The 24,261-nt window shown below is 37.6% G+C and overlaps 1 protein-coding gene across 1 annotated transcript in view; it reads left to right on the top strand.

Moving 5' to 3' along the window:
- PTPRC (protein tyrosine phosphatase receptor type C) overlaps positions 1 to 24,261 on the top strand; it is a 113,670-nt gene that overhangs the window by 80,605 nt on the left and 8,804 nt on the right. Inside the window, exons 15-27 of the mRNA XM_058533744.1 lie at positions 574 to 634; positions 6,311 to 6,419; positions 7,642 to 7,676; positions 9,500 to 9,609; positions 10,172 to 10,262; positions 10,353 to 10,429; positions 14,516 to 14,552; positions 14,651 to 14,748; positions 15,462 to 15,587; positions 17,348 to 17,505; positions 17,692 to 17,827; positions 19,490 to 19,639; positions 23,742 to 23,832. Of these exons, the coding sequence (XP_058389727.1) occupies positions 574 to 634; positions 6,311 to 6,419; positions 7,642 to 7,676; positions 9,500 to 9,609; positions 10,172 to 10,262; positions 10,353 to 10,429; positions 14,516 to 14,552; positions 14,651 to 14,748; positions 15,462 to 15,587; positions 17,348 to 17,505; positions 17,692 to 17,827; positions 19,490 to 19,639; positions 23,742 to 23,832 (1,279 nt within the window). The remainder of the gene's footprint in view (positions 1 to 573; positions 635 to 6,310; positions 6,420 to 7,641; positions 7,677 to 9,499; positions 9,610 to 10,171; positions 10,263 to 10,352; positions 10,430 to 14,515; positions 14,553 to 14,650; positions 14,749 to 15,461; positions 15,588 to 17,347; positions 17,506 to 17,691; positions 17,828 to 19,489; positions 19,640 to 23,741; positions 23,833 to 24,261) is intronic.

Consider the following 24,261-nt stretch of genomic DNA (forward strand, 5'->3'; position numbering starts at 1 on the left):
CAAATGTTGTTTTCAGTTTATAGTTTGACTTTTAATTTTCTTTACAGTGCTTTAAGTCATACACAATTTTCCCTTTTACTTTTATTCAGTCAAATCTATTGCTTTTATTTCTGGTTTAATGGGAATTTCCATAGTTGACTGTTTAATACGGTGTTGACAATTGGTTTCATAATCTTTATCACTTAAAGAAGTGTTTATATATATATAAACTTTGTTTGTTTGCTGAGGAAGATTCGCCCTGAGCTAACATCGGTTGCCAATCTTCCTCTATTTTGCCTGAGGAAGATTAGCCCTGAACTAACATCTGTGCCAATCTTCTTCCATTTTGTATGTGGGATGCCACCACAGTGTAGCTGATGAGTAGTGTAGGTCTGTGCTCGGGATCCAAACCCATGAACCCGGGCCGTTGAAACGGAGTGAGCCGAACTTAACTACTACACCATGGGGCTGGCCCCTAACCAGTATATTTTTAATGAAAATAAATAGCATTGTATGAGAAATATTGTATGTGTTACATTATGCTATATAAATTTACATTAGAAGACAATTTTCTCTTTTATTACTGAAATTCAGGTCTATTATCATAATGGGGAACACAGCGGACCTCCAGAAATTGTTTCAGAAACAACATCTTGTAAGTCGTTACTTGATTATTTACTATATTATATTTATATTAAAATATATATTAGCACTTTTTATTATTTTGCATTCATACTCATATTTAACTATTAAATGTTTAAATTATTTATTTTCCACCAACATAATATTTTAAGCTGTCTGGAAAAACGTAAGTATAGGTGAACATCATACTAAAATACAAAATCTTAAATTCAAATTAAGAGATTCAGTTATTAAAGGATTGATTTCATAAAATAATTCATAAGAGGATTTATCTGCATAGACTATTAAATTATGGTTGTTTATGACACTCCTTCATGTTAGTAACAAAACGTATTTCTTTCGTGTACTGTTTAGAGACTGTTACCTATTTATCTTATTCTGTCCCTCAATGGTATGCTTGACAGAAGCTGGCTTTAGATACAAATCTGCCCTGATTTACCCAAATTAAGCTAAGCTAAGCATTCCCCAATAACAATATGGCTATTACTTTTTCATCATTAATATTTAAAAATGTTTAATCAAAATAAAGGTGCATCTAGAAAAAAATTTCTTAGATTAAAATGTCATGATAATAGTGAAAGTCACAACTGTGTGTCACCACTCCCCACCCATCGTTCTGCTTGCTTTTCAGAATGACCACTTTTCACCATTTCTCTTTTTGGTTCTCTTTATTGTCTCCTCTATATATGTAAACAATATTGTCTGCTGCTCTTTCTGTAGTTACTACCATTGCTTATTAATCTGAGCCTATGTAGGAAGAAGACTTAGTACACTGTTGTAAGTTTTCTCTACTTGTTAGCTTTGTGAATAAAATTATTTAAAGCTCTCTGTGCTGTTATCAAGCACAGACTGTTTCTGATGTTGCCACTTCTCAGTCTTTTTCTCTTACACACCTATACACATGCACAGTCACTGATGCTTTATTTTCCAAAGAGGGAAGATACAAAAACAGCTTATTTTCCAAACCGCTTTTTTAAGTCCTGTGTAAAGTTTTAGTTCTTTCTGCTCAGATTTGTAGAATAAAATCTCCTAATGTTAAATGTCGAATTCAGCCAGCTATCTTTGATTTTATTTCTATATAAATACTTTTCTTTTATAATCCCTTGCAATACAAACAGCTTTGATGAATTTTTCTGATTTTGTAAATAATTTATAACTGCAGTGCCTACTCTTGGGGTCATAGACTCAACTAGACATTTGACACTTACATGGTAATCGGCCAGACCTGGGACCATGTCACTCAGAGAGATGCAGAACAGGACACACAGCACGCCAGCAAGGGAGTCTGGCAGCAGGAATCTTGGTAGCAGTGCACACAGCAGTCCAGGGACTACCCTTTGACCCTCTCAGAGGCAACTGAGATGTAAGAGAATTGAGATCACATGTGTGGGTACAGGAGCTGCCCTGGCTTAGAAGCCCCACGTTAAGGAAGGAACCAGTATCTCTTATAATAGTTCCATGGGCACAGCTTCCAAATGTGCAGTAGGGATGTACCCAAAACTAGGACTTCCCACCAGGACAGTATAGTTCATATAGAACCCTCCCTGTCCACATATGGCTTGGCAGTCAGGGATCATTTTTACCGTTAGCATGTTGCCTGGTAACACAGCTAATATTCCATCTTTATCAGATTGCCACGTCAGCAGAACTAGCGAGTTATCCTATGATCCTTTTTCCATAAAGTAGAAAAAGTTTCATTAACTCTGCTCACAATAGCATTTTCATAAATAAATAATACAGTTACTTTTTGATGGTGATATCTACTCCAGGGGAGGTCTTGAGTTGTGAATGGCCAAGAGTACACCTACTAGAAATGTATTGCTGAGTTTCCCTGCCATAACATTCCATCATCTGTATTTTGACACATTCGCAGTTGAATTCCTGGGGCCCTTTTCCTCCTGTTCTGATCTGGACTCTCTGGGGATGCGACTCAGCTGCCATTGTAAAGGTTTCTTCATCAGTTTCCTCTTTTAGAGTTGCTGCATCTGAATCTCATGTATTTTTTTTTTTCTAATTTTACTGGTATATATCCTTCAGTGTAAGAAGAAGATCTTCTAATTCTTGCATGTATGAAAATATCTTTATCCCTCTCTGGCACTTGAGCAATATTTCGATCTGGAATGTAGAATTGTAAGTTAAAAATCTAGAATTTACCAAGTGTTTCTTTTTTGTTCTCCTGCATCCAGTATTACTTTCAGATGCCATCGTGCTCCTCATTCTTTTTGTGCATATTTGCATATATATTTCCATATATTCTTTTGTTCCTATATTTTTTCTCCCTGGAACTTTTAGGTTTTCCTTCTTTTTTTTTTTTGGTCTTTTCCACTTATTTTCCTGGATATTATTGGCTTGATGACCTGGAGACTTATATCTCTGACAAATTTTCTTTGCTCCATTTTCTTTTTGGAGCTCTTATTAGTCACATTTTGAACTCACAAGCTGATTTATTGTTTTGGCATGCCTCTTTTGCGTTGAGGGTTTCCTTGAGAGTTTGGTTCTTATTGGCCGTCTGATCATCGTTAGAGTGAGACAATGGGAAAATGTGATTAGCAGTTCTGTGGTCCTCTGAGGGGCTCCTTGACTGAGGAGATTCCCTGTGGTATTATTCATTTATTTTCTCTAGTACCATTCGTTATCTCCAGAAATTAATCAACGTACTACTCCTTGTAGTAGGGTAAAGTGTGGGGGAATGGTGCTTCTCACGGTAGGGCAGAAGGACAGGTGTCCAACCACTTAATGTGCAGACATTTACTTTGCCCTCCTGATCTCAGTCCTGGGCCTCATCTCTGCTCTCTTCTGAGCCTGATTTTGCCTTGAGTCTCTTACCTCTTCCATTTAATTTTCTCAGAGAACAACCTCTGTCTCCTCCCCAGGAGTGTCTTTTCAAGGGGTGTTTGGTTTTTCTGTAAATAGACATTCGACTGTAGCATTTTTGGTCCTGTGATCCATTTCCACTGAATATGGTACCTCCTAACTTGAGACTCAGGCATTCGGCGTAACTGGTATCTATCCCTCACAGCGTGCTATTTGGGTTGTGGCTTCCTCTCTTTTGTTTTCTACCTTCCAGAACTTGTTGAAATCTCTCTGCCTCTAGTTTCCCTTATCTCGTTCTCTCTGCCATTGTGGATCTATGCCATTGTGAGTTCTTTAATATTAGTGGAGTTTCTGGAGAGAAGGGAGAAAAACACATGTGCTTAGGCCACCAGATATATCTGAAGACTTGGTTCTTTTATTATTAATAAGTTTATCAAGGCAAGTCTGAAGCTATGCAATGTTTTTGTGAAGCCAACCTTGATTAATTGCTATGGATTGAAATGCTTACTCATAGTCATTTGGTGCAATTTCTTGCAAAATCTCAGTTCATGATATTCTATTTTGCTAATAACATCCTTTCATTTTAGTAATTTACTTGAGGAAGATGAGATTAGATGATTGCTTCTCTGATGAGATTTTTATCCACACGTTCTGGAAACAATCTTAAAAACAAACAGCAACAACCACAATATTTCTTTTGACCCTATTTTCTCTTTATCTACCAGATATCTCTTTACCTCCTGCACCTCCCAAGGGTAAATCTCCTTGAAAAAGACACTTATTGTGGCTGTATCTGGTTCTTCTCCTTCTATTTTCTCTTGGGTCTGACTATTTTCCACTAGAACTGCTCTTGTCAAATTTCACAGTGCCCTCCCTTGTACTTAACCAAAAGGTCAATTGTCAGTCCTCATTGAACTTGACTCATCAGCAGCATTTGTTGTAGTTGATAATCCCTCCTCTTTGAAATACTTCCTTTTAAATTGCCTTCTTGGATGCCACACTCTTGGTTTTCTTCCTATTTCGCTCATTGATCTCCTTGGCCAATTCCATCTTTTCTCTGCAACCTTTTAATATTGGAGTATCTTAAGACTCGGTCTTGGGATTTTTTTCCTCCTCTATCTAATTTTAATTTCCTGGTGAATTATTCAATCTTACAGCTTTAAATAACAACTCTATGTTGAAGACTCTCAAATTTGTGTCCAGTCCCTGACCTTTTCTTGGAAGATTCATGGTACAAGAGTTCCAGATTTTCGTATCCAACTTCGTACTTGGCATCTCCACTTAGATGTCTAATTGTTCTTTCAAACTCTGAAATCCAAAACTGGGATCCTGTTCTCCCTAAAGCCTGCTCCACCCACAGCCTTCCAGATCTCCATAATTGTACATCCATATGACTATTTCCCCTAACTGCAGAGCTAGTGGCCTGGTCTGAACCATTGTCATATTTTGCCTGGATGATGGCATTCTCAACAAGTAGTCATAAACCTCTGTATAGTGCACAAGTCAGAGTAGATTACTCCTCTGCTCAAAATCCTGCAGGTGCTACACATTTAACTCAAAAACAAGTGTGTCTTCAAAATGGCTTACAGGACCCTAAAATTCTGACCCTTCTCCCCCCCCCCCCCCCCCGCCACACTCCCAGGTGGCATCTCCTGCTGCTCATCCCTCACTCGCTCCACTCTGGCCACACTGGCAGCCTTGCTGTTCATTGGACATGCCAGCATGCTCCTGCCTTCAGATTCTTGCTGTGACTATACATCTGCCTGGAACACGCATCCCTCAGATATCCACTGAGCCAACTCCTGTACTTTCTCACGTTCTTGATCATCTTCTGACCTACTTCACCATTTGCTTATATATTACATAATTGTGAATTGTCTGTCTTTCCTCCCTAGATGGTCAGTTCCAAGAGGACAGGGATCTTTGTTTTGTTCTCCAAGATATTTTGAGTCACTAAATTCACAGTAAGACTCAAAACTATTTGTTTGTGAATAGTGAATAATTAGTATTTTCTACATCCCAGGCACTGTGCTAAATGTTTACTGTGAATCAACTCATTTAACCTCACTTTAGGGATTAGAGAGTAGAGACACAAAGATAATAAGGATTCTGGCTAAGGACCCAACTAGGAAGTGGCAGAGCTGGGATTGGAACCTCAACAGTCTGGTTCTGAAGCCGAGGCCTTTAATTGTTGCATTATTTTGCTGCATTTTCACCGTATATGAAGAGTATGATATACTAATTCAGGGCAGGGGATATTCCAACACACTTTCTTTTCTCTGCCCTTCCTCCAAGAAAAGGCATGATTTCACATTAAACCTTAGTGAAAATTTACCTCAGGGTAAATCTAATCCTAACTGTAGGGTCAAACAATTTTTGTCCCTTGGTTAATTGATTTTATACCTCAATGAGTAGCTAAGAAAGTTCATCTTTGTGGGACAGAGGAGTTTCTGATCCCCGTAGGAGGCCACCCACTTCTGCAAATAACGTTAAACTATATGACTTTCTCTCTGAGAATTATAACAACTAGATTACTTCTTTGATCCCTTCAAAATGGGGTGACTGAAAGAGTTAAATCTAAATGACAGTATCTCATAAAAGGACATTATTTAATGGAAGGGAAGAGAATTGCTCTTCTATACTCTAATTACTCTCTTAAAATATGAAATGTTTTTATTGGTTCTGAATGATAGAGGCAAAATTCACAAAATCAAGAATTTCTTGCATTTGATCTCATTCTAAAAATTTTATTTTTTGAAAATCTCAAAACAAATAAAATATTAAAATGTAAAGTACTTTGCAGGTGATTATTCAAAGAATCCAACAAAACATTTAACATAATAAACTCTCTTCATGTGTTGTTTTTTATTTCTAGATAATTCTAAAGCCTTGATTATATTTCTGGTATTTCTTATTATTGTGACATCAATAGCCCTGCTGATTGTCCTCTATAAAATCTATGATCTGCATAAGAAAAGATCCAGGTAAGAGTTGATTTCAAAATGAAAAAATAATAGTGATAATAACAATGAAAGCACCCATTATGAGGCAAGTTTCGAACCAGTTAAGTGAAAAATGAGAAGACAGCATGAAGCTCAGGTCATCACTGAACTTTCGATCAAAGACTTTTCGTACGGGCTTTGTTGGTTTACATGAAATATTAATGTTACCACCCAACGTGGGGCCTTCTGCTCGCCGCAAGACATACCAATAGTCAAGAGGCAAGGTGGTAGGAGAAATAGGACTTTTTTATTACAGCTTGTTAGCAAGAGGGAAGATGGCTGACTCATGTCCAAAAGAACCATCTTAAGGGGGCACAAAATCTTACAGCAGTTATATAGGCCATTGGGTTGTTGGGGAGGGGGTTAGGAATGTTGACCTTCTGGTGTTACAGACTGGGGGGGCCACACCAGATCTTTCAGTTTTCATTGATGATGGCTGTCAGCACAGATTCTCTGTTTGGGGGTCATCACATTCCTAAGGAACTCAAAAAAACAAAGTTATCATCTTATCACAGCTGGGAGGTACATGCACAAGCAGGGGTCGTAAAATCTACAGAGCAGTTAGATCCCCTGGAGGGTGCAGATCCAGCTGGGTTGGTTAGTCAGAGGTCATTCAAAGTTACAATAGAGTTTTTCTTTTCTACAGTATGGCTTCCCTTATGTCAACCTTGTCTCAAGCTGGTATCATTAATATTTTCTACATTCACTAATAATGTTATGGATTTCTTTTAATAATAGCCAATGAGAAGAATGTGTGTCTGTTCTTTTAGTACAAAGTCCGTCAGAGGAAGCTAGGAATGACAAAGGCAATAGAAGAGAGAGAAATATTTAGGGGAGTGTATGTATTCCTTTGGCCAGAAACAACCACATTTTATGGAAAACAAGAGTTTTCAAATAATTTAGTCACTTCTCTGAGTTTAGCAGACAACCCTTGGTTGGTTCTTCCTCCTCTGCTTTTTCTTTCCTCTCCTTCTCCCTCCTCCATTGCCTGCCTCTCTTCCCTTCTTCTTTCTTCTGTCCCCTCCCATCATGGTCCCCTTCCCCGCCCTTCCTTCGTTCCTTCCTTCTCTTCCCCTCATTTCCTTTTTATCCTCCCTGCCTCCATTCCCTCCTTCCTTCAATACATTCATTAAATATAAATTGAATGCCAACTGAATTCTCAGTTTCTTAAGAATACAGAAACTTCCATTTCTTATTTTCACAGCAATTTAGATGAACAACAGGAGCTTGTTGAAAGGGGTAAGTATGCATATTTTTTTACTGGCAAATATCTCCCCCACATTTGAATCCATTCATTTAAAATAAAAATTCAACCTTTACCTAACCTGGACTTCCTCTGTTGATACAATGATGAAACTTGAATTCATTTATTTTTTTATTCAATTAGCAAGTATCTATGAATTTTAGACTATATGCCAAATATTGTGCCAGCAGTGACAGGCCACAGACTCTGCTTGTAAAGGGTTTAAAATCTAATAGAGAAAGACAAAAATATTGATAAATATGACAGCAATTTAATAAATGCCATAGTCATTGAATGTGTATGGGCATTTAGAAAGATAGAAGATAGAAAACTGCAGGAATTTAGGTCTCCTAAGATTGTGGGGAAACATTGGACCAACCAATGCGAGAGTGATGGAGGGAAAAGCAGATGGAAAGTCAGAGAAGCACAGGTGGTAAGTGTGATCAAGCCCTGCAATGGCGGGGTGGTAGTTATTCCCACTAAAGGCACATTTATGGATATGACAAAAAATTGTAATTTGACCTAGGAGAGGAAAACAAATTCCATTTTTTCTCTTTTTTTTCCAACTTTTACATTATTTCTTTAATTTCTTTTTTCAAATGTGATGCTTGATCCAGTAAAAGGGAATGGAGTTAAAGAAATTGAAACTATGTTTACAACAGAGAAAATGATTTGTTTTCTCATAATCAAGACAGGAGGAATTTCAGAACCCCACCATCATCTCGTATTAACTTGTCTTTGAAGGGTTTCCCTTTGGCAAGAGCAGGACCAAGTCCGTCAGCAGGAGCTTTAGAATTGGTTCTTTGGAGCTCCTCAGTAGGCTTTATTTTCCTTTGCAGAGTCAATCACTACCTGACATTACATTAGCTATTTCATTTGTTTGTTAACTCTCCTCCCCTACTTAGGATGTGAGCTTTGTGAAGGCAGGGAGGTTTTCCTTGCTCACTCACCACTTTATGCCCTGGAATCTGAGCTCTAAACATAGACAGTGAGGAAGGACATCCTACCCAGAGAGCACAATATGTGCAGAGACATGGGCATATGAAATTGTGTGATGCACTTGGAGAATATTCACACATCAGGTGTAAAGAAAGCGCGTGGGAAATAGTGTGGTTAAGATGGGTTGGGTGAGATTACAAAAGGGCTCATGTATCACATAAAGCATTTAAACTTTAGCTTTTAGGCAACGGAACACTAACAATAGTGTTGGTTTTTTTTTTTTTTTTTCTAAACAAGTAGAGTTGCCTGCTCATGTTAGTATCTCAGAAGATTAATTTGTAGCAGTTTAAGAGATAAATTAGTTTGGGGAAAGACTGGAGACAGGGAGAGGAGTTAGGAAGATGTAGTTACATGGGTAAGTAGGAGCACCTGAAACTGACCGCTGGCAGGAGGGATGGAATGGACCTGATACCCTATTGGCTATAGGTAGAGGGAGACATCTTGGAGGACTTGGAAGTTTCAATATCAAATTACTTTGTGAATGGTGGTCGTGTTCCTGAGATTTGAAATGCTAGAATAAAGGAAAAATGATTTTCACTCTGAACATGTTGACTTTGAGGAACCTATGGGATAACTTTATAGAAAACCTGAGAGTAAGTCTGAAAGATTAAGATAAAGTCCAGAAGAAGGGCTGGAGCACAGGATTTAGAAGTCATGGGTTTATAGGGGAATCTTTATATGTGAGCAAGAGTTTCCAGGTGAAATGCGTGGAGAAGGAGAGAAGCTAAGATTTGAAGCCAAGATATAAGTTAAATAAAATTTATATGAAGATTTGAAAGCTAGACATAACATCAGTCCTGAATCTTTAATATGTTTCAAGATGATGAGAAACAGCTGATGAACGTGGAGCCAATCCATGCAGATATTTTGTTGGACACTTACAAGAAAAAGATTGCTGACGAAGGAAGACTTTTTCTGGCTGAATTTCAGGTGTGTGTTCTTCTTGATAGATGATGAGAAATTTTTCTCAATGATCAAGATAATTCCATTTCAAATGTATTGTATTACCATTTGCCTTTATAATTTATCCCACATAAAATACTGCAACATAGTCAGAGCAGACATTGTTAGCAGATATTTACAGACCAGAGAGACTCATGGTCTTGGAACCAGTAAACATTTCAAAATAATGTCTCACTATATTATTACCAGTTACGAAGTGGTGTCCCCAAACATATTTGGCAGATTTTGTACTTGTACTCTAGGTAATCATCCAAGTATGTATTTTTAAATGAATTTTAAAGTGGCAGAACAATTAATTCTAAATTTGCTGTCACTCGGGATTTATTCTGAAAGTAGTCCACCAATCATTTTTTAAAGTGTTTTTCGCATAATTTCTAATAACATTAATTTCAATTACCATATGCAACTTGTTCATCAGTATAAAGGAAATACATTAGAGGATGTCTCATTTGCTCAAAATGATAAGTGGCAAGGGAAAAATTATTGTTCTTGAATCTGCTGTGACCCAAAGGATCTTTGTGTCTTTCAGAGCATTCCACGGGTGTTCAGCAAGTTTTCTATCAAGGATGCTCGAAAACCCTTTAACCAAAATAAAAACCGTTATGTTGACATCCTTCCTTGTAAGTACTCATTGAGAATTGGATTTATGTATATTTAGGCTACTTGATTATTCATTATTTCATTTATTTATGTTTATTTTCTTTGAATAGATGATTACAACCGTGTTGAACTCTCTGATATAAATGGAGATGCAGGGTCAAATTATATCAATGCCAGCTATATTGATGTGAGTAAAAATGCATAACTGCCAGATTATTTTATGTCTTCGTCATTTTGTCACTGGTCATTTTTATTGTATCTATGCATTACATTTAGTTCCTTCTTTGTCATGGAAAAATTTTAGAAATGTCAGAAATAGTTTGAAGTAAGCCTATAATGTCACTGATATAAACAACTAAATCAGTAATATTTGCAAGAATAGTTATTTATTATTTGCCTATATAGTAGGTGTAATATAGAATTTTTCCAGACAAAATGATACTAAGAACTAAAATACTTTGTGTCTATAATGTGTTGGATATTAGACTAAAGGATCTATGTATCTATTTCTTCTAAGAGCCCGCATTTGCCCTGGCCTGTGCACTATGCTTGCGGTAGAGGTGAGGTTTGGGAGGCTCTGGTTAACCAGCTGCTTTGCTCTTGTTCACTTAGCAAAAGTTTGAGTTGGGATTCATACCCAGGCCTGTCTGACTCCAAATGGTTGTGTTTCAGTTACATAACATTGTATTCCAGCCAGGATGATCTTCATTGACCTAGATCATCTGTTCATTGTATTTGTCCAAAACCAAATATTGGTACATGGTTAATTTATCCAAAATATTTTAAAATTTAATTTATTATATAATTGTTAAATAAATAAATAATACATCATGAGTTAAAAAATTTTTAAGCAGTATAAAAATATATATAAACTCAAAAAAAATCTTCCTCATACTCAACTCACCATTTGCCCAGTGCCCCCACCTACCAGAAGAGGTCACCTCTATGTTGTTTCTTATTTACCCAGCTAGAGTCTCTTTATACATAAGCAAGAAAACATCAACATTTATTATCCTCCCTTTTATCCAAAAATTTTAACATAATATTCACTCTGTTCTGTACCATGCTTTTTTCACCTAAAATATATATCTTGGACATATAGAATATCATTATAAAGAGCAGGGGTTGGCAAAGTTTTTGTAAGGAGCCAGATAGTCAATATCTTGGGCATATCATCTCTGTCTCAACTATTCAGCTCTGCAATCGAGTGGACACACTTCCACAGACAATACCTGATGTGACTGTGTTTCAAAAAAATTCATTTACAAAATCAGGCCATGCTAAATTTGGCTCACCAGCTATAGTTTCTTGATTCCAGACACAGAGCATTTCTACATCTTTCTTTTATATTTTTAAAGTAACTCATGGTGTAACTGCATTGTAATGTTCAATGAGTTCCTATGTTAATGAACATTAAATGTGGTTTCTAATCTTCTGCTATTACAAACAATGGTTTAATAAATAGTCTTGACTCATATTATTTCACAGCGGGTTTCTGTATATTTATAGGGTAAACTCCTAAAAGAATAAGTGCCAGGTCAGGGCCGGCCCTGTAGCTTAGCGCTTAAGTGCGCGCGCTCCGCTGCTGGCAGCCCGGGTTCGGATCCTGGGCGCGCACCAACGCACCGCTTCTCCGGCCATGCTGAGGCCGCGTCCACATACAGCAACTAGAAGGATGTGCAACTATGACATACAACTATCTACTGCGGCTTTGGGGGGTAAAAAAATAAATAAAATCTTTAACAAAAAAAAAAAAAAAAAAAAAAAGAAGTGCCAGGTCAAAAAGATTATGCATTTATAGTTTTAAAAGACTATAAATGGTCCTCCACTGGGGTTGCACCAATTTACATTCCACCAGCAATGCATGAAAGTGCTTATTTCCACACAGACTGCCAAAAAAGTGACTACCAAAATTTTTTTTGACAATCATATAGTTGAAAAAGTCTATGTCATGCTACCATATATGCTGGTTTATAAGGTAATTCCCAAATTTTTCTCAAAGAAAAAGCAATTGAAATAGATGGTTTTCCTTTCTTTCTTTCTTTGTTTTGGTCTACTTGAATATATAAACTTTTAGTGGAGTAGGGGAAATGGTCAAATTATAATAATTTATTTATTAATTTACACAGTGTATTAGATTCCTAGGGCTGGCATAAAGTACCACAAACTGGGTGGCTTAGAACAATGGAAATTAATTCTCTCACAGCTCTGGAGGCTAGAAGTCCGAAATCAAGGTGTCAGCAGAGCCATGCTCCCTCTGAAAGCTCAGGGAAAAATTCTTCCTTGCCTCTTTCTAGCTTCTGGTGGCTCCTGGCAATTCTTAGCTTTCCTTGGCTTGTGGCTGTGTCACTCCAATCTGTGCCTGCAACATCACAGGGCTTTCTTCCCTGAGTGTCTCTATGTTACTGTGTCTCCTTTTTCTCATAAAGACACTGGTCATTGGGTTTAGGACCCATCTTCATTCAGTGTAATCTCATCTTAACAAATTACATCCACAAAGACCCCATTTCCAAATAAGGTCACATCCTGAGGTTCTGGGTAGACATGAGTTTTTGGGGAACATTATTCACTACACACAGTTTATGTAAAGTTATAGAACAATTTTAAAATATTTTCTACTTAGATAGAGAATATCTGTGTCCTAATCATTAATTAATTTCCTTTTTGAGACGTCTAATGATTTTTCCAAAGCAAAATTCTTGCCATTCATGATTATGATAGCTATTATGACAATAATAATACAATTTTTGTATAGTATGTTTGCTATTTATCAGTCACCATTTTAAGTGCCTTACATATACTAATTCAATTAAAATTCACAACAACTCTTTGAGGTGTTCCCTACTTTGCTAGTAGAAGCAGAGCTGGGTTTTTTTCTCAAGTGTTCTCTCTCTAGAGATAGCACTGTAACCTGTACAGTGTCCTGCCTCCCATCAACTTTGTCAGAGACATAATACTTCGTGTATTCTTGCTTACTGTCATCCCTGGAAAATCTATCCCAAGCAACAAATATCTCCTTCCCTGACATGTGTTCATGATATCTACAAGGCAATTTCTGTCTCTATTCCTTTTTCATACGATCCTCAAAAGGCTGTGTACAATGACAACCAACGCTAACAAATGTGAGGTCATAGTGCAAAAATAATTACTAGTACTGTCATAATTTCCACCTCTATTTTAATTGATTCTACAAGTGACCTCTGTAGGTCTTCACGATTAGCATTGATCAAGTTTACTTTAGTGTATAGTGTCTTTTCCAAATAATAATTTGTTCTTCAAAGTAAAGTAATTGAGAGGAGATTTTATAAGGATTTAGATAGTCTCTGGAAGAAAAATAATCTCTATTTTCTATTCAAATATATATGGTAATTATGCTATCCAGTTAGTTTCTCCAGTGGAGCTGGGAGCTCCTGGAAAGCATGTGTCTTCAGCTTTTAGATAGGTACTTGACATATTGTAGACATTCAATCAGTACTTGTTGAATGAATGACTGTATGGGTAATACTATATCATGAGATAGAAGTTTCAAGAAGTTACTGAGATTAATCATGAATTCTTGTGGCCCATGTGACTGAGTTTCATGTAATGGCAAAGGTTACCTCTCTGACGGGCTTCTCTGATTGCTGAGGTGAATTTAAGGAATATGAGATAGTTTTGGAAGGCATTAGCACAATATTCTGTCTCTGTACTCCTTCTTTGCCTTTCTAACAGGAGTGGAGAAAGCAGGCGTTATACTTAATGAAATGAAAATTATTGTATCTTTTACCTAGAATGGCAAAAAAAGAGTCTGGGGAATCATCAGTGTATCCCAGCACTAGTTGTAAGGTAGAAGTATGGGGTAATCTCAGAGTGATTTATTGAAAGAAATTGAGTAAAAATCCCCAAAGTAGCTATGTGTCTGGTAAGGAGGTGTAAATTGTGGCAGATGGTGCTGTAGGGGTTGGCAGGATATAAAATATGGGAATGACTGGATTACTCTTGTAAATTACTGCATCACCCTAGATGAGGGTGAAGTCTAGTTTTTTAAATTGTTTTGGGAATATATCAAAGACACAAAGTCATGAATATTGTTTGTAATGCTAACTAACATATTTGGCACAATTAATTGCCTGATCATGAGTTAATAAAATCCCCCTTATAATCTGAAAATACCCAGGAAAATTAGAACCAAGAATGGTGGATCTAAAGCAACTTCCTCTAACTCACAGTTTTACATGTAAATGAATAATGGAGTGTTCAGTAAATGATATACCTTTGTGTGTGTTTTGAACAGGGTTTCAAAGAACCCAGGAAATACATTGCTGCACAAGGTAATTTATCTGATAGTCCAATATTCTTTTTGAAAAAATTGTTTTGTAGCACTTTTAAGAAGATACTTCTTATCAGTTTGTATTTGTTTACTTCCTAGGTCCCAGGGATGAAACTGTTGATGATTTCTGGCGGATGATCTGGGAACAGAAAGCCACGGTTATTGTCATGGTCACTCGATGTGAAGAAGGAAACAGGGTAAGGACCCCGGCGATTCATAAGGTGAAGGTTTATGGCTTCATAGGGTGGAGCCTGGGGTTAGGAAAAGAGAGTGTTGAACTGCATTTCAAAAAACCACAGATATGTGCTTGATGGCTAAAACACACAGTTCTCTATTTTAATCAGTATAATGCTTGATTTAAATTTTCATACATGTAGAAAAATAAAATTTTGACATATATAAATATATGTATGTATGAATAAAATTAAAATGCTTCTGCTTAATTGCTGGAGTTATATTCGATTCCTATTTCTTTGGGGTATTGTCATAAGTTCTGTACGTTTCTATGTGCAGATTTCACAAGTACTTGTGAATCCTTGACACAAAACTGACCTGGGGCAGGTAGGTGGTCATTCATGTAATGTTACCTTAGGAAGCTTGAAAGCCTGCCCATCCCCCAGCCTGAAATTAACCACATGCAACAACAGCATTTCTGCTGACCACCAAACATGTCATCTTTTAACATGCAACTAAGCCTGGGAAGATCATCCTTCTGCTAGATAGTTAGGAAATCCTTCAGGACACATTCCTGGGAAATAGAATACATTTCAAGCATCACAAAGGAGAATATACAAATATTTTGAGAATTTCAGAAGAATAAATTTTTGTTTTGTTTCTTTTAAAAAACTGTTTAATAAACAAATTTGTTTAAATGAAAAACTGGAATAATTAATGATTTTTTAAAATATAGAACAAGTGTGCAGAATACTGGCCATCAATGGAAGAGGGCAGCCGGGCTTTTGGAGATGTTGTTGTGAAAATCAATGAGCACAAAAGATGTCCAGATTATATCATTCAGAAGCTGAATGTTACAAATGTGAGTTTGTTTTATTACATAATTTTATTTTCATACTGTTTGTATAAAAATACAATTATGGAATATTAAATGTGAGAAATTAAAATATATCTGGGAAAAATTATTTTTAATGACCTACAGGAGGAAGAGCTGGTTTAGAACAATGACAAAAGCCAAGAGGGTCAGGTCAAGTTACAGGTTTTTGTCCAGGTCACATCAAAAGTATTCACAATGCTGTGACACTTGAAGTAAAAAGAAAGGGGCTCATTAAATCTTTTGAACAAATGACTGAATTATTGAATGAATGAATGATAAAATGGTCCCTTTTCTCAATGGGTTTATCACCCTTATGGAAAGAATATTTATACAAATGGAACAATTAGAGACTAGTGTAAGGAGTATAAAGTTCTGACTATGTAGGAGAGATAAAATGTTTAGTTCAGTAAAGAAAACTGTCAGTGTGGCCTTAAACAATAGTTAAAATGGAAGTCTTCACACATATTATATGATTCTATTTATATGAAAAGTCCAGAATTGGCAAATTTATGGAGAGAGAAAGTTTATTAGTGATTGCTTGGGACTTAGGGGGTTGGAGCAAGAATAGGAATGACTGCTAATCAGTATGGGTTTCTTTTTTGGGGTAATGACAATGTCCTTAGATAATGGTGATGATTTTACAACTCTGTGAATATAATAAAAAAAATTTACACTTTAAATGAATGAACTTTATGGTATGTGAAAAATATCTTAATAAAGCTGTTAAAAATGGAAGTTTTTATAGATAGGTTGAAATTTTCTCTGAATTCCATTTATTGGGGGGTTTTTAGTAATCCACATTGTGTTTCCATGTGGTCCAGATACATTTTCTGCAAGAAAAAAATATCAATTGTGGATTTCTCCCAAGGCCTTCCCAGTTTCCCATGGTATCACTAGCCACTATGCCCATGGAAGGCTGTGGAACAATCCCACCAATGGTTCATGGCTAAATATATGATGGACTAAGTCACGAAGACCCCCAAACCATAGATATGGGTGATAAGTAGAGGTCAAGGCTGATCTGGTTGCATTGATTAGTCTTTCCTCACTGTTCTTAATTAATTCAGTTCTGTCCTACCAGAAAATTACAACCAGCCAAGTTTTGTTGGTTCTTCTGTTATCTAAATGTGGGTGATTCTTCTTCATACCTGGTCACAGAATTATGAATTATGCATCTTCTGGTGGTTACCTTGGAATTGGAACAAACACGAGCTGTAATCTGGGGCTGACTTTCCTCAGCTCTCTCTCTGCAGGCTGAGTTGACATTTCTAATACAAGAGGGCTTAACAAATACTGTGTTAATCAAATAATTAATCAGTCTGTCTTCACGTGACAAATAGTCCTGTTTGCTGGCCTACCAGGCAGAAGTATTTCAAAAAGCTGTGCGAATGGCTTTTACTTTATATCTTTTAACACCCACCCACCAACCCCCATTTTTTTGTGTGTTTGGTTCTGTTTTGTGGTTTTTTGTTTGTCTGTTTTTGGCTTGGCAGCATGAAAGTTCCTAGCAGTTTCAGCTACACCTACGGTGTCTTACTTACTTGCTGGTAAGTTTGTGCTTACTAGTTAGTGCACTCCAATCCTGCATGGCATCTCAATGACTAGTTATTAATTGGAAAGGAAACTCTAATTGTGGCTGAAAAACGTGCACAAGGGGTTTTTCATAGTGGTCCTCCCTTCTACTTATGTCAGGTCTTTTGCTTTGAAAAAAAATCATCTCAAAGGAAATATTCTCTCTTGACTAGAAAAAAGAAAAAGTAACCGGAAGAGAGGTGACTCACATCCAGTTCACCAGCTGGCCGGACCACGGGGTGCCCGAGGACCCTCACCTGCTCCTCAAGCTGCGACGGCGCGTGAACGCTTTCAGCAACTTCTTCAGCGGCCCCATCGTGGTGCACTGCAGGTAAAGGCAGGAGGGACAGCAGCACCTTACGCCTGGGGCTGTTAGGGACGGCCTCCCCTTTGCAGCTACTATTTTGGGAAACAATCCATGAGGAGAAACTTACATTCTCTTCTCTGCTTCACCCTGTTGGCCTTCCATATGTTTCCCTGCCTGGTCACGCCTTCCCTTTCCTGTTTGTTTTGTCAGCGCTGGTGTGGGACGCACAGGCACCTATATCGGCATTGACGCCATGCTGGAAGGCCTGGAGGCAGAGAACAAGGTGGATGTGTATGGCTACGTCGTCAAGCTAAGGCGACAGAGATGCCTGATGGTTCAAGTGGAGGTATGCTCTAACCTGCAGCCACTAGCCTCGCTTTTGCTGTCTGACTTAAATCTTTTCGTGGTGGGAGTAGTGATCTTAAAAGAAATCCAGACTCTTCTCAACTTCAAACAGAGGGTGAAAATAGGTCTCTTTTAATTTCCTGACAACTAAAGTAAGTGGTAAGCACCAACCATAGTCAGAAGCATTTTGCAAGAGCGGCTAAAAGCACTGTGGAAGGATGACTATGAAAAATATTTTAAAATATATCAGATTGGGAAAAAATAGAAACACCGAAGATGGATTTGACAGCATCTCATAAAATTATAGCTAGGGAGACAGAATAGCAGAGTGATTAAGAGCCTGGTTTTTGGAACTAGATTTCCAAGCTTCAAATCTTGACTCTGAATCTTAATACTGTGCACCCTTTTACAAGTTTTTAATGTTTCTGTGCCTCTGTTAAGTTGTCTGTAAAATGGAGGTAATGATCGTATGTAACTTACAGAGCTACGACAAAACAGTCGTCCAAGTACAGCATGTAGACCAGTCGCTGACACACGCCTGTGCTCAGTAATTGTAAGTGATGGTTACTATTGCAAATATCTGCACTTGACTCAGCAATTCCGCATATATGTACAGACCCAAGAGAAGCAGGCACCAGTGTGCACAACCAGAAACGTGTGCAAGATTGTTCATTGCATTCAGCCTTGTTAGAACAGCAAAAAAATTGGAAACAACCTAAATGTGTATCAACAGGCTAATGGGCAAGCAAAATATGGATATATGGACTCTTTGTAGTGCACGAGTGATGCTGCAATTGAAAAGAATAATCTAGGTCTGTATCTATCTCTCTGGCTCAGATGAAAACAATGAGTGAACAAAGTCACCAAATGAAACATATGGGATACGATTTATGTAATTTTTAAGAAATGTACAATGTTTATGAATACATAGATGTTAGTGTAGAAATATAAAAACAATTGTGAATCACACACAAAAAAAGAAATTATTTCCTGTGGAAAAATAAAATAGAGTGGAAGATACAGCCAAACTCAGAGGACTGGAGGTGGTGAATAAAAAGGCTTGAACTTTATCAGAAATATGTCATTTATTTAAAATAAATTAATTAAAATGTATTTTAAAATAGTAGATTCAAATATGATAAAAGATTAGGAGTTGTTAAATCTGGGTTTGGAATATTGTGTTTTTAGGTCTAGAGAAGTCTTTTTTTAAATGTGCTCTGTGGAATATTAACTTGCTTTTTTTCTCAGATATAGTGTGAAATTTATTATAGTTTATTATTAGTAATTTGACCTGCTGACTCAATAAAGTCACTGAAGGAAGTAACAGATAATATTTTTTAATTTTTAGAAATAAGATAAAAGTTGTGCACCACATAGTAGATGCCTAATCTATTTAACTAGCTATTTTTTTTTTTTCTGGAAAAATAGCTTGAGATGAAATTTCCTCATATTCTAGAGAACTGTGAGAGCCAACTTCCAGAATATTTAAATGATATATTACCTCAATTTAAAAAAATGATAAATAAATGTTATACATGCCAGTTTTCTTTTTCATACATTGTCCCAATATGACAAAATTAAGGGAATACATAATTTGTTTAAATGTGATTTGTAGGTCTGTAAGTTATCAGTTAATTATCTGTGTTTTTGCTTGAAATTGTAGGCACAGTATATCCTGATCCATCAGGCCTTGGTGGAATACAATCAGTTTGGAGAAACAGAAGTGAGCTTGTCTGAATTACATTCATATCTACCTAACATGAAGAAGAGAGACCCACCCAGTGAGCCATCTCCACTGGAGGCTGAATTCCAGGTAATAATAGTGATAACAATAATAATAATCACAGACAACTTTCACTGAGTGCTGTCTATTTTCCTGTGCTGTGCTATACACTTGACATAGTTCTTGCGTTTGGGCTTCACCATACTCAGTGAAGCACAGATGAGGAAACGAAGGCACAGCGAGTTAAGAGAAATTCTTGAAAGCCCACAACCATTATGTAAGCGACTTGTTTAAACCTAGAAATCTGATTCTACAGCCAACACTTTTAACCATTCCTCATTAAGCTGGTATAAAATAAAGTGTCAAAATAATAGTATATAGCCACAAAATTGGTTAGCCAAAGGCAATGTCGCATCTCACCTTTAAAAACGACATCTGGTTTTGGTTTGTAAAGGAAATAATTAGAGGAGTTTATGACTACTTAGGAAGTTAAACTGGCTGGAGCTGGTAGACAGAAACTGAAGGATAAATACATGTGTCCTAACCTATTTATTAGGCAATTACTCTGAAAGCTAACCGAGGATGTAGTTCACTATGATTTCAGAAAGTTGGCATAGCTATCTCCAAATTGCTCAGTTGTCAAAAAAAAATGTTTTGTAACCTTTCTCTTTCACCCATGATTTCCAGTTTACGGAACCTTTCTGTAAACTACCAAACCAACCAATTTAGAGAGCTTCACCGTAAGACCAGGAATGTGCTTTTAATCACATACAGAATCATTTAATGTTTTGGATCAAAGTGGGCCGAGGCGGGGGGATGGAGGTGGAGTATGCAGTAATCACCAAGTAACCCAATCCCCCAGAAGGCGTGTACTGCAGTGGAGGAACCAGCAGGTTACCAGGGTAGTCTTAAACAGAGGGATGTGTTCTTGTTTTTTCACTCTTCAGCTGATAGATCAACCATATTCAATACACTAACCCTACAAAACCACATACACACATGCGCTGTTTGGAAACACTTATAAATTTAATTTAGGGCCGGCCCCGTGGCTTAGCGGTTAAGTGCGTGCGCTCCGCTGCTGGCGGCCCGGGTTCAGATCCCGGGTGCTCACCGACGCACCGCTTCTCCGGCCATGCTGAGGCCGCGTCCCACATACAGCAACTAGAAGGATGTGCAGCCATAACATACAACTATCTACTGGGGCTTTGGGGGAAAAAATAAATGAAACAAACAAAAAAAAAAAGGACTGTTACCTAGTCATTAATTTAAAAAAAAAAATTTAATTTAAACAGTCATATGTAAAGTCACTTAAAAAAAGAGTAAATTCTTTCACTGAAACAAGTATGATTTGCTCCATGCCTAGTACAATTCTAGGCACAAGAGTCAAAGTGATTTACAAGTGGAGGTGAGGAGAGAGTGTGACCAAGAGCACAAGTAGCATAACGCTGATAGAAACAGTGAAATTATTCCATCTAAGCATAAAAGAATACAGAAAATGAGAGTAAAGATGGAGGTTGGTTGGTAGATTTGGTGATGAGAAGTTGTAGTTCTTGCCTAGTTGTCTTTTCTTTCTCAAGAAAATATGAAGCAAGATCATCAGTTGAGAGTTCGGGGGGACAGGAGTGAGTAGGGTAAAGAAGAGCTCATGCTTCAGGAAGGAGAAAGGGTATGAAATAGTGATATCAAAGTAGAAAAGCAATCTCCCCAGGCAAAGGCAGCAGGATTGTCAGAAATTACTGTTGGGTCATTTGAAATTTATGGTCATGAATTTAAAGAGAGGTCAGTGCATTGGTTGCATTGTTTTCTACAGCAACATTAAGCTCTCTGGGGATAGGGGCTGTGTATGCAGATAGTTGGGTTAAGTCCACGTAGGATTTTTAACAGTGACTATTTGAAAGTCAGGAGACAAAGGAGTTGAGGATTGTTTGTAAATGAATGATACAGAGGTGAATGATAAAGAGCAAACTGGCCACAGAAGGACATGAAGTGCATAGAGAAAGTAGTAAGGAAGATATGTTGGAGATTTTGATAGAACTGCAGATTGCTAGATTGAAGATTCTAAAATAAATAACTAGGAAGAATAGAGGTAATTGCCAATAACAGGGATAGTTGAAATCATAATTTTTAAGGTGCTGCAATGTTTGGAATGAAACTACAAAGGTAGAATGGAGAAAGTGGTTGCTGAGGAGTGGAGGGAAAGATCATAGACAGTGAAGAAATTAAGAGACTGGTGTGTTGGATAGATCATCCTTGTCAAGGTTGAAATAACCAAGAATGATGACGGACTTCAAGGAGAAGAACACACAATTAGCCAAGTCGAAAACTAAATGAGGAGGAGTGATCCAGAAATCGGTACCTGACACCTCCAACTGAAGGGCAGGGAATATAGTATGATGGCAGGAAAATCAAAGTAGTTGGGTATTTGGAAGGAGAAATGTGTAGAAATGGTTTGCAAGTACAAGCAGGAAGCAAAGAGAGCACATATCTTTTCTTCAAGTTGTGAGGTAAATAGGGTGTGAGGGGGGAAAGCTTTTTAAAAAGAGCTACAACATTCTTGGTGATGCCTTGAAGGGACATCTAGGTTTCACTTGGTGTCCCCCTGCTCCCAAACAAAAAGGTGAAGTGACTATTAGGAAAAGATGATTAGCATGGATGGGAGTTTGCTGATGACAGACCATGAGCACCAGACGGCAGAGGAAGGCATTGATTGGTGAGATTTAAGAGACTGAGTTGGATGCAAGTAATCATTTAGGAGTAATTCTGGGGAATGTGGATGCACTGGGGGGCTTAGACTTGTGATAGCAACTGAAACAAGCAGGGTTTCAGGTGTGAAAACTTTGTGTTCTAGATGAAGGTGAGCCATTAGTTCACCCTCTCATCCTGGGTAGTGGCTAGAGGGCAGGGACCCCATTCTTGCAAGAGCAAAAGGTGTTGTGATGTTTTCCAAGGCATCTGCCTCCATGCAGCTCATGATGGTGTTCAAGTGGCCTGATAATCAATGATGAGGTTTTCACTCATTCAGTAAAGAGGGTTTGAAACAAGGTGCCATATTTAGTTTGAAAGAAATATTATTAAATATTAAATACATATTAAAAAAATATGTATACACACATATATACATAAAATCCTACCGAATTATACATGATGAGCTGTCTCGATTTAGATTATTCATCCACTGACAAATATTTATGGGAGGACAAGTGGGAAGGGAGGGCTGCAGGCGGGGAGATCTTCCAAAAGAAATTGACGTTTAAACTGATACCTACAGGGCAGGTAGAAGTTAGCAGAGAGACAAAAGGGGGAAAGGGTGGTCCAGGCAGAAAACACACATGTGAGTCTGGAAAGAACTGAAGGACAGCTTGGCCCTTCCAAGAATTGAGAGAGCTGGTTTGGCTGAAGTGCGAGCGCCCCAGTGGGAGATGAGGCTGGAGAGACCGTCGGGGCCATATCCCTGAAGGCTTTTGTGCTCTTTCAGGAGGTTGGATGCTTCCAACGATGATGGGAAGCTGCTGAAGAGCTGGGGGGCAGCTCTGCCCTGTGTTTCAGAAGGATCAGAGCAGATGAGACTGGAGGGGAAGAGGCCAGTTGAGAAACCACTGATGTTTCCAAGTGAGAAATGAAAGTGCGGTGAACTGAGTAGAAAGAGAAAAGTAAAAGGCTTCGAGAGCTTCGCGGGTAGAAAGGATAGGTCTTGCTGACTGGTTAGCTCCTGTGAGTGAGAGGGAAAGCAGTCTGGAAGGTGTAAGCAAATGAGGATCAACTATTCGAAGAGTGAGCCAAGTCTTCTGTGAGTGCTGTATCTGCAGAGTCTATTTCGGATCATTTTTTAAATAATTTACCATCGCTTTTGCAATATGGATAATGATCCATATCTGTACAGTGCTTTCAACTTATGCAAGAACAAACCATGCTGTTTCGCTCTCCAGCAGTTCCTAAGGAGAAAGCATATTCTGTTATATAATTGTATATATTTAGTTCAAACTCACCATGTCAAAAACACTAAATGCCTGAGCAATTAAAAGGAAAAATTCAGAGGCATACTTAAAAATTGTGCCCTGTAGGGGATGTATACAAATTTCACAAAACTTGATGAAATACTTTTCTTTAGGAAGCATCTTATGCTGCAATAATAATCTAAGCCAACATTGACATTTTTAAAGGAGTTTTCCATTCTATTTGTTTTTTCTTTCAGAGACTTCCATCATATAGGAGCTGGAGGACACAGCACATTGGAAATCAAGAAGAAAATAAAAGTAAAAACAGGAATTCTCACATCATTCCATGTATGTAGTTTATTTTATTTTTTGTATCAGATAAATTTAAGCTCTCTTTTGGATTTGTTTAATGCAAGACACATACACTCAAATGATCCCAAAGCAACTTGCAACATTGCGTTAACAGTGGAGAATAGTTAATAGGCTAGTTAATTTTAGTTAAAGCAAATACTTTGAACCCCAAAATTCACAATGGACTTTGGAGGATAGACTATATTCAGTGTTTTCTTTCTACCAATTATTTCAGAAATGGGTTGGCAGAAAGATGTAACTTCTGAAGTTGGGAGAAAAAAGGCCAAGTTGTCTCTACTGATTTTTCTCATCTTCAGTTTATTTCAATTATTTACTCCAGGATCATTGCCAAATGGCAAAGATTATGTTCTTTGCTCCCTTTCTGCCTTCTCTTTATCCCTTCCTTACATCTGGGAGGTGGAAAGT

Source organism: Diceros bicornis, chromosome 38 (genome assembly GCF_020826845.1).
Source record: "Diceros bicornis minor isolate mBicDic1 chromosome 38, mDicBic1.mat.cur, whole genome shotgun sequence".
Lineage (NCBI taxonomy): Eukaryota > Metazoa > Chordata > Mammalia > Perissodactyla > Rhinocerotidae > Diceros > Diceros bicornis.